Source organism: Mandrillus leucophaeus, unplaced genomic scaffold (assembly GCF_000951045.1).
Source record: "Mandrillus leucophaeus isolate KB7577 unplaced genomic scaffold, Mleu.le_1.0 Scaffold211, whole genome shotgun sequence".
NCBI classification, from domain to species: Eukaryota; Metazoa; Chordata; class Mammalia; order Primates; family Cercopithecidae; genus Mandrillus; species Mandrillus leucophaeus.
Genome location: NW_012102155.1, coordinates 3,996,146 through 4,006,710, shown reverse-complemented (window position 1 = coordinate 4,006,710; position 10,565 = coordinate 3,996,146). Strand labels below are relative to the sequence as shown.

The following is a 10,565-nucleotide window of genomic DNA, read 5'->3' as shown; positions in this document are numbered from 1 at the left end:
AAACTCCTGACCTCAGGTGATCCACCTGCCTCGGCCTCCCAAAGTGTTGGGATTACAGGCGTGAGCCACCATGCCTGGCCCCTGGCTGGCATTTCCATGGATAGTCCCTCTTCCTCTCCCCAATGTTTTTCATTACACACTCTCCCTGGATCATCTCATCAACTCCTGTGATTTCAATCACCAACATAAGCCAATAATAATTCCTAAATTTCCTGGAATTCTCCCTAGTCCAAGTCTCATATTTCCAACCGCCTTTTTGGTAACTACACTTGAATATATATAGTTGAATTAAACACACACAATTTATGGCCTATACTACTTGTCAGAGGTGTTTGAACCAGAGCAACTCCATCTTGAATAGGGGCTGAGTAAAATGAGGGTGAGACCTACTGGGCTGCATTCCCAGTAGGTTAGGCATTTTAAGTCACAGAATGAGATAGGAGGTTGGCACAATATATAGGTCACAAAGACCTTGCTGATAAAAGAAGTGACCAAATCCCACCAAAACCAAGATGGCGATGAAAGTGACCTCTGGTCGTCCTCACTACTCATTGTAATATATATATAATATGTATATAATATACATTAAACTAATTATAATACATTAGCATGCTAAAAGACTCTCCCACCAGTGCCGTAACAGTTTAGATGCCATGGCAACATCCAGAATGGATGGCTATATGGGCTAAAAAGGGGAGGTACTGGCCGGACATGGTGGCTCACACCTGTAATCCCAGCACTTTGGGAGGCCGAGGTGGGTGGATGGCCTGAGGTCAGGAGTTCGAGACCAGGCTGGCCAACATGGTGAAACCCATCTCTACCAATAATACAAAAATTAGCTGGGCGTGGTGGCACACTCCTGTAAACCTAGCTACTAGTAGGGAGGCTGAGGCAGGAGAATCGCTTGAACCTGAGAGACAGAGGTTGCAGCGAGTCAAGATCATGCCATTGTGCTCCAGCCTGGATGACAAGAGCGAAACTATCTCCCAAAAAAAGAAAAAGAGGGGGACAGGTACCAACTTTCAGTTCTGGGAATTGCCACCCCTTACCTGGAAAACTCATGAATAATCCACCCTTTGTTTGGCATACAATGAAGAAATAACCATAAAAATAGCAAAGCAGCAGCTCTTGGGGCTGATCTGCCTATGCAGCAGCCATTCTTTATTCCTTTACTTTCTTAATAAACTTGCTTTCACTTTATGGACCCACCCGGAATTCTTTCTTGCACAAGGTCCAAGAACCCTCTCTTGGGGTTAGGATCAGGACCCCTTTCTGGTAACAATACTATAACTGCCTCCTACCTCCTGTTCTCATTTAATTCATTCTCCCCATTATATCTAAGGTTATAATTGTAACATCCAATCCTCTCATGACTATTTTCCAAAATAAAAGAATGCAGAACTCCTTAGCATGATATATTAATATAAGGTCTTTTACAATCTGACTTTTGCTTACAAAGTCTCTTCTTTTGCTAGTTTCATAATGCCTTAAATTCAACTACTTGAGTTCTCCAAACATACTGTGGTCTCTCTCCCCCTTTCTATTTATGGCTTTCTGCAAGAAATGAGCTTTTGGACCTTTTTCACATCCAAAGCTATACCTATTTCTCATTCTCGGTAGGACAGTTGAGTCATCACCTTCCCAGGAGGCTCTTCCTTCCTACTCCACCCTAATCTGAAGTAGGATCTTTTTAAATGGAGCTGTCTCATGCCAGACTCTGTGTAAGGCCCTGAGAATATGGTCAAATGGGAGAAGCAGAAAATAAAAACATAAAATAAGAGCATTGTGAAAAGTGTTGAAAGACATTAACAGGGTGCTTTAACAGAAAATAACTGAGAAGGAATAATTTAGACAGACTGGTCAGAGAAGGTATCCAAGGTAGTAACATTTAAGATGAAATATGAAGAATAAGAAGGCATCAGATATAGATAGAACAAGGAAAGGAGAGTTGTAGGCATAGGGAATTGCAAGGGCAAAAGCCCTAACATGGGAAATAGCTTAGAAGGCCAACGAAGTCAGTTTAGTAAATAAATGCCTCTGTTGGTACACAGCACATGATAGCTGAATGACCAATTATGGAGCTACTTATTTGTCTTTGCATATAAGCTGTGGCAGAGATCACCCTATCAACTCTGGATAGTGACACCAACGTAATGGTGCCTCCTACTCTCCCTCTGGGAATGATGGAGTTGAAAACTCTGGAAGACATACCTGATCACTGCCCTTTTCTTCCCCCAATAATCCTTACAACCTGTGAACCTGATAATTGTCAACCTTAAGAAAGATACTGAAGAAAATCACCTCTAAATTAGCCAGGCACAGTGGCTCACACCTGTAATCCCAGCACTTTGGGAGGCCGAGGAGAGTGGTTCACTTAAGGTCAGGAGTTCGAGACCAGCCTGGCCAACATGGTGAAACCCCATCTCTAATAAAAATATAAAAATTAGGCCAGGGCCAGGCACAGTGGCTCACGCCTGTAATCCTAGCACTGTGGGAGGCTGAGGTGGGTGGATAGCCTGAGCTCAGGAGTTCGAGACCAGCCTGGGCAACATGGTAAAACCCCAACTCTACTAAAATACAAAAAAAAAAATTGGGCAGGCGTGGCAGTATGCGCCCGTAGTCCTAGCTACTTGGGAGGCTGAGGCAGGAGAACTGCTTGAACCCAGGAGGCAGAGGTTGCAGTGAGCCGAGATGGTGCCACTGCACTCCAACCTGGCAAGAGACTCTGCCTCAAAAAAAAAAAAACAAAAAAATTAGGCCAGATGCAGTGGCTCACGCCTGCAATTCCAACACTTTGTGAGGCCAAGGCGGGTGGATCACCTGAGGTCAGGAGTTCAAGACTAGCCTGGCCAACACAGTGAAACCCTATCTCTACTAAAAATACAAAAATTAGCCAGGTATGGTGGCGCACGCCTGTAATCCCAGCTACTCGGGAGGCTGAGGCAGAAGAATCGCTTGAACCCAGGATGTGGAGGTTGCAGCGAGCCAAGAGTGTGCCATTGCACTCCAGCCTGGGCGACAAAGCGAGACTCCATGTCAGAAAAAAAAAAAAAAAAAAAAAAAAATGCTGAGTTTACTTGGGAATCAAAAATAAGGATTATAATCTGGAATGCATGGAATGGCATACCAGTGCATTCAGTGAGGGTAAGAGGAGTTTTTTTAATTAGCAAAAAGAGATTTACATAAGCTGCCTAGAAACAGAGTTCTTTGGTTCCAGAGGTTCAATGCCAGCTATTGTCAGTTCATTGGTGGAGATGCCATTACTGGACAAGAACTCTCCTGGGAACATTTTATCTAAATTAATGCAGCCCTAAAGTATGTTTATTGATAAGTCTTATCAAAGCAGGAGATTTGAAAGAATTTCTAGAATGTCCTTGGAAATAGTTATCTCAGACACGTAAACAAGAGCCTCTTTCCTTCTAGGCCTCTCTAGGTCTGACAAAAATTATTTCATCCTAGCTTCTGAAACTTTCACATAATCAAGTAAACTTAAAAGAGTAAATCACAAATTATGCTTATCATTTATCTGTATTTCCATTCTTAAAACTGGCTAAGAGCCAATTCTTAGAGATGAGAATCATGAAAAGGTAAAAATATGACTGACTTTCATAAAGCTTCATTTTATACCAGGAAGTAAAATGTACAAATTCTTTCACATGCTAACAGCTTTAATGTTCAACACAGGCAGAAACTTGCGGGGCTGGGGGAGGATGGGAGAAATATTACTTGCTGAAACATCAGACACAAAGCTGATTTCTGGAAACTAACCTTAGAAGTAATAATAAATAATTACCTGCCAAAAAACGCCACCTTCATGTGTCTCCGAGACAGCACCTCACCAATGATGGAAAGCTTGTCTTTATATCCCTGCATTTCCACCAGATCATTCTCAGTGGCTATTCGATCAAGTTCTGGATTCTTGTATGTTGCTGTGAAATTGAAATGGCGTCAGAAAAGTGATATAAATGAATATTAAGTTAGTTATATAATGGAATACCTAAGATTGTATGTATTTTGGCTTTATGTTAACATGCCACCCACAGCATCTGAATGTTTGGTAAAAGGTGCATACTCTGTGGCAATGGGTCATAAGAATCCCACCCAAAAGAATTTCAAGAATATTAAACGTTGCAAGGGCACAATCAAAAGCGTACTTCTAGGTCTCAAACATACAAGCTACCCCTGAGACAAGACTACATTTCTAAACAGAGAAACTAGAACCTAACACTGACCTATTATTGTTCCAACCTGACAGGATGGATCTTCAGATCTTGAACTCAGAAGGGGGAGCCATATACTGAGAAAAAAGTGAGGTTTAATAGGAGCCCCTCAGAAATTAAGATGTGGTTCAAGGTCTCCAAGCTAGGAAAGACCCTGCTACTTTACCACGTTCTATCTGCTTCCCTCAGGGATGAGGTGAAACAGCTCATTTAACAGAGAAGAAAGAGAATTACAGGTTGTGTCCCGTCTACAGCCATACCACCCTGAATGTACTCGATCTCATCAGATTGTATCCCAGTCTCACTCTCATCAGGTTTAGGGTTTAACTGCACATCCCAGCCCTCACCTCTCCTCTATAGCTGGAGGTAGTTAAAAAAGCCTGGGTTTGAAAGTAGAAAAATATTTCAATTTTGTTTATAATTCAGGAATAGGAGATAACCTGATGTTTACATTCTTATCACCTCTTTTTGAAGGTAAAGACATGAAGATTCATGTGGGCATGGGGGCTCACGCCTATAATCCTAGCACTTTGGGAGGCCGAAGCAGGCAGATCACTTGAAGTAAGGAGTTCGTGACCAGTCTGGCCAAAATGGTAAAACACCATCTCTACTAAAAATACAAAAATTAGCTAGAAATCACTTGAATCTGGTAGGCGGAGGTTGCAGTGAGCCAAGATCATGCCACTGCACGCCAACCTGGGCAACAGAGCGAGACATCGTCTCAAAAAGCAAAAACAAAAAAGATTCATCTGGCTATCTGAATGACCCTAATTAGAGACAAACACTGCCACTGAAAACATACCCAGTGCACATCCAATTAAGCTTCTCATATCTCACCATACTTTTTTAATGCATTAATAAAATATATGCAATTTGGTGAATAATGGACAGACTTGTTTAAGTATCATTACATTTATTTTTGCTTTTCATTTTATTTTTGCTCTTGTATGTTTTTCCTGATTTATTTGCTTTGTCTCCTTTTTGCAACATTTTTACTGAGGTTCTAAAACCTTTAAAACTGAATTCAGATTCTAAAGCTGCCATTTCACTAGTGCCTAGCATAATGCACGATCTATAACACGCACAATACACATTTAACTTCATTTTCACTTCCTATTAATTTTTTTAGAAAATAAAATATTTTTCAAAAGTCAACTGTGCCAGCTCAAATTATTTCCTAATTGGAAACAAAGATTCTATACTACTATTTTTTTTTTTCTCATTCAGCATTCAATTGTGTCAAGTCTGGTGCTAGGAATACAATGAGTCCTAGGCTCCTGCCCTAAAGGAGCTCAAAATCTGGTAAGAGAGGGTTGCGAGAGACATGAAAAAAAAAGTTTGATTCTACCAATCTATCAAAGGTTTCCAGCGTTGCTGGAAAAATTTATAGAATCCCTCCCTTTCCATTGTACAGTTGAGAGGTACATAATTTTTGTTTTTTTGTTTTTTTTTTGAGATGGAGTCTCACTCTGTCGCCCAGGCTGAGTGCAGTGCGCAACCTCGGTTCACTGCAACCTCTGCCTCCCAGGTTCAAACGATTCTCCCTCCTCCAGCCTCCTGAGTAGCTAGGATTACAGGCTTCCACCACCATGCCGAGCTAATTTTTGTATTTTTAGTAAAGACAGGGTTTCACCATGTTGCTCAGGCTGGTCTTGAACTCCTAACCTCAGGTAATCCACCCATCTTGGCCTCCCAAAGTGCTGGGATTACAGGTGTGAGCCAGGGTGCCCGGCTGAGAGGTACATAATCTTAAGAACCAGCAAAAAATTTCAACAGTTATCTTCAAAGAAGTATTCCCAGCCAGGCCCGGTGGCTCACACCTGTAATCCCAGCACTTTGGGAGGCCGACGTGGGAGGATCACGAGGTCAGAAGTTCGAGACCAGCCTGGCCAACATGGTGAAACGCCATCGCTACTAAAAATACAAAAATTAGCTGGGCATGGTGGCACGTGCCTGTAGTCCCATTTAGTCTGGAGGCTGAGGGAGAAGAATCGCTTGAACCCAGGAGGTGGAGGCTGCAATGAACCGAGATCCCGGCACTGCACTCCAGCCTGGGCAAGAAAGCAAGACTTTGTCTCAAAAAAAAAAAAAAAGTACTCCCTAGTAAGACATTCCTCATCACCATTGTTTCAACAGTTATGAAATGCCTTTTGCCCCTTTCCACTGCAACTCAGCCTCATTTAAGAGAATGAGATATGCCTGAGGTCTTGGTTTAACCGCTAAGTTGGGGAGGAGACAAGTATAATGGTTAAATGTGGACTGCCTGATTTTTTGTCTGGGCATTTATTAGCTGTGTGACCTTGGGCAAGCTGTTTAACTTTTCTTTGATTTTGTTTCTTCATCTTTAAAATGAAAGATGGTGGTGATGAAAATTAAACTATTTCATATATTAATATAGCTATTTCATTACCTACTGGTGATAAAAATTAAATGAGCTATTAATATACTAAAGTTGTTATTAATACCATTTAATTTTCCCCTTCTGGAGGGTAGAAATGGGTTTTACTCGTTATGGTACTTCTCATAGTATACAGTACAATGCCCTATATGTGTTCAATAACTAATGTTGAAAGAATACGCATTTTTATATATTTTCAACAGTAATTACTTTAAGAACTTAAGAAGAACTAACCTTCAACAAAATGTGATCCTTCAGTAACAAACTCCAGTAACTGGTCAAAGATTGCAGTAATAGCCTTCTTAGCCAGCACAAAGTGCTTCAGTGGAGAAACAGTTTCTGCCATTATGCTACTAGGGGGAGATAAAGTTAGAAAAGCACAAACTAAAGTGGATGATAGACATGTAAACTGATGAAACACCAGTGACAGTCATCAACTCCCCAATGAGATAAATTATGCTGGCAAAATGTTTTTAGGTAATTCTTTTTTGGGAGTGTTCTAGTCAGACAATTAGAGATGGCTTTTGAATGATATTTCACTAAAATAAGTGAAATCTATTAGCCAAAATTTTGGTTGCAATTTCGACTCAATTTCCCTTTGGTGAAGATGAAACTAATTGTGACTAAGTTTGTCACTGCATGTGACTATAAAGTACATCAGGGAATAGGGTTAGTGAAAGGAAGCCAAGTTCACAAACAATAACGAAGTTATTAAGTTTCTCAACCTGAAGCTCTAGGTGAGTGGGGGTGGATATGCAGAGTGAGGAAATAAAATTCTAAGATCACAACGTGAGGCTGACATTTAGAAAGACGGAGTTCATCACTACAAATGAGGAGGTAAGGCTTAAAGAGGGCATTAACGCTTCCAGCCAAAGTATCAGAAACTTCAAGGAATATGAGTCTCAGAAAGCATAGGTGGTTTCTCAAGAAAAAGACACCAAAGACAAACAATCACGGCCTAATCCTGGTGTGCACATGGAAAGGAACACTGGCCATAAAGAAGGCGGATCCTTCCAGACAATCCAGAAATGACCGCGCGAAGGAGCTGCGTGGGAAAAGCCGGGTGGGGGCAACGCCCCGGTCCGGCCGGTGTGAACACCTGCCTTAGTAAAAGCCTCCCGCCTTCCCACACCGGGCGCAGTGGTCGGGGCCAGAGCCCACCCCAGCCCCGCGCGCGCCCGTCCAGGTCCGGATTCCCCACTCCCACCCCCGAGCTCGGCCTCGTGGGCTCCGTGGGCTCGACTCGGCCGCCAGCCCCGCTCGCCTGACGGTTCGCTCTCTCCTTTCCCACAGGACCGCGGCGGGCGGCGCCTCGTCACGGAACGCTGCATGCACGACTCCCGCCCCCCTGTCCCCAGTCGCTCGAAGGTCACTCCGAGCGTCGCAAACGTGCTAGCTGTCGAGGCAGCCGGCACTCACTGTCTCCGCTCCAACTATCACCCGGCAACAGCAACTCAGCCACTGATCCCAAACTGCCTCATCTTCCCGAGAAGTTAAAGGCGGAGAGGAGGCAGGGGGAGTGGCAAAGGGCGGCCACTTCCGGCCTCTTGCCTCCTCTGTTCTGTTTGGCTCCGTGGCCGGAAGCGCATCTATGCCAGGCGCCATTTTCCTTAAGGGCAGAAGGCAAGGTTTGTTGTGGGCAGGGACTGCTACCAGGAGAGTGGTTTTCCGTTCCCCCTTCCAACTTCTCACCCTCCCTTCTCCCCTCAAGGTGTCCAAGTCTCTGCCCAGCCTAGGCTTAGCTAGCTTCCAATGATGGCAGTGGCTGACGCCTGTAATACCGACACTTTGGGAGACCGAAGGGGTGGGATATCTCTTAAGACCAGGAGTTCGAGACTAGCCTGGGCAACATAGGGAGCCCCACCCCGCCGCTTCGTCCTCCCCGTCTCTACAAAATAAAAAAATGAAAAATTAAAAAAAAAAATTAAAAAACCTAGCGAGGCGTGGTGGCACACACCTGTGGTCCCAGCTACTTCGGAGGCTTAGGTGGGGGGATTGTTTGGGCCCGGGGCTGCAGCGAACTATGATTTATCGTGCCACTGCACTCCAGCCTGGGCAACAGAGCGTGACATTGTCTCCAAATTAAAAAAAAAAAAAGAAAAAGAAAAAGAAAAGAAAAATCCAGATCATATCACTTTCCGAGTTTAAAAGCTTTCCAGACCCGGTGGGGTGGCTCACGCCTGTAATCCCAGCACTTTGGGAGGCCGGGGCGGGCGGATCACAAGGTCAGGATATGGAGACCATCCTGGCTAACACGGTGAAACGCCGTCTCTACTAAAAACATAAAAAATTAGCTGGGCATGGTGGCGGGCGCCTATTGTCCCAGCCATTTGGAAGGCTGAGGCAGGAGAATGGCGTGAACCCGGGAGGCGGAGCTTGCAGTGAGCCGAGATTGTGTCACTGCACTGCAGCCTGGACGACAGAGTGAGACTCTGGCTCAATAAATAAATAAATAAATAAAAAGAACTTCAGAAAATAGAGCAGAAAACCCAACAGAGAGAAAAGCAGACAAAGGATAGGGAGAAGCATTTCATAAAATGAAAGTGAAAATGACTAATAAGCATATTAAAATAGTCTCAACTTTGTTAGTAATCAGATCTATGCAAATTTAAACAATAATAATGTACTACTTTATACCCTTAAGATTTACAGGAAATTTAAAAACTGTATGATATTGTTGGTAAGCCTGTGAGGAAACATGATCTTGCTGATGGGAGTATAAACTTTAGTCATTCTGCATATATTTTGGAAGTACTGAATCACAAGTATATAAAAAACTTACAAAAATGTGTATGGTAGGTAGCGTTATACATAAAGCAAATACTTAGATACATGAAAGTTAATTTGATATTTAAGGAACTTGTAGTTCAGAAAGGTGACAGTTTCCTGCATTATATAGTAAATCTCTTTGAAGTCAAGAACCGTAGTTTATCTTTGTATCCCTGAGCACTTGGCTTGCTGGTAGATATACCATAGCTGCTGTTGGTTAAATAGAAGCATAGTAAAATAGTTTTTGTTTTTTTTTTTTTGAGGAATCCCGCTCAGTCGCCCAGGCTGGAGTGCAATGGCGCGATCTCGGCTCACTGCAACCCCCACCTCCCAGATTCAAGTGATTCTCCTGCCTCAGCCTCCCGAGTAGCTGGGATTACAGGCATCCACCACCAATGCTTGGCTAATTTTTTATTTTTGTAGAGACAGGGTTTCACCGTGTTGGCCGGGCTGGTCTCCAACTCCTGACCTCAGGTGATCCACCTGCCTTGGCCTCCCAAAGTGCTGGAATTACAGGCATGAGCCACCGCGCCCAACCCGTAAAGTAGAAGTTTTTAAGGTCAAAAAAAAAAAAATTTTTTTTTTTAAGGAAGGGGGTGTCCAATCTTTTGGCTTCCCTGGGCCACACTGGAAGAAGTATTGTCTTGTGTTACACATAAAATACACTAACGATAGCTGATGAGCTTCAAAACAAAACAAAACAAAAAATTGCAAATAAAACTCACAACGTTTTAAGAAAGTTTACAAATTTGTATTGGGCTGTGGGTTGGACAAGCTTGTTTTAAGGAGTTGCAGAACCCATGGACTATTTAAGAAAAACTTAGTAACATTACATCTACTGTTTGTGATCATAGTCACACAATTTATAGCTACTGAACAGGGATTACAAATCAGAGTCATATGCTTTTGTCCTTTATTTTTTAATATGTTATTTTCTCTAAGTGTTTGGTATAACATTCCATGAAAAACACAGGGCACATTTTAACTTTAAAGAAAATTCTTTGAAGAGTGGTTGGGAGTTTGTCATGTCCATTCTACCTTAAAAAGCATTTGACTAATGATGTTAGAAGATCATTTTTCTCAAATATTTATAAATAAGTTTAATCTGGAATTCTATATTCTCCAATTTCAGTCATTCATGTATCATCTACCCAATGTTTTCCATATCCATGTATGAC

The 10,565-nt window shown here is 42.6% G+C and overlaps 1 protein-coding gene across 1 annotated transcript in view; it reads right to left on the bottom strand.

The window, feature by feature from the left end:
* Positions 1-8,157, bottom strand: part of MFN1 (mitofusin 1) — a 51,557-nt gene extending 43,400 nt beyond the window's left edge. Inside the window, exons 1-3 of the mRNA XM_011980377.1 lie at positions 8,038-8,157; positions 6,853-6,971; positions 3,794-3,929 (exon numbers count right to left, since the gene is read on the bottom strand). Of these exons, the coding sequence (XP_011835767.1) occupies positions 3,794-3,929; positions 6,853-6,964 (248 nt within the window). The 5' untranslated portion in view covers positions 6,965-6,971; positions 8,038-8,157. The remainder of the gene's footprint in view (positions 1-3,793; positions 3,930-6,852; positions 6,972-8,037) is intronic.
* Between the last annotated feature and the right edge of the window lie 2,408 nt (positions 8,158-10,565).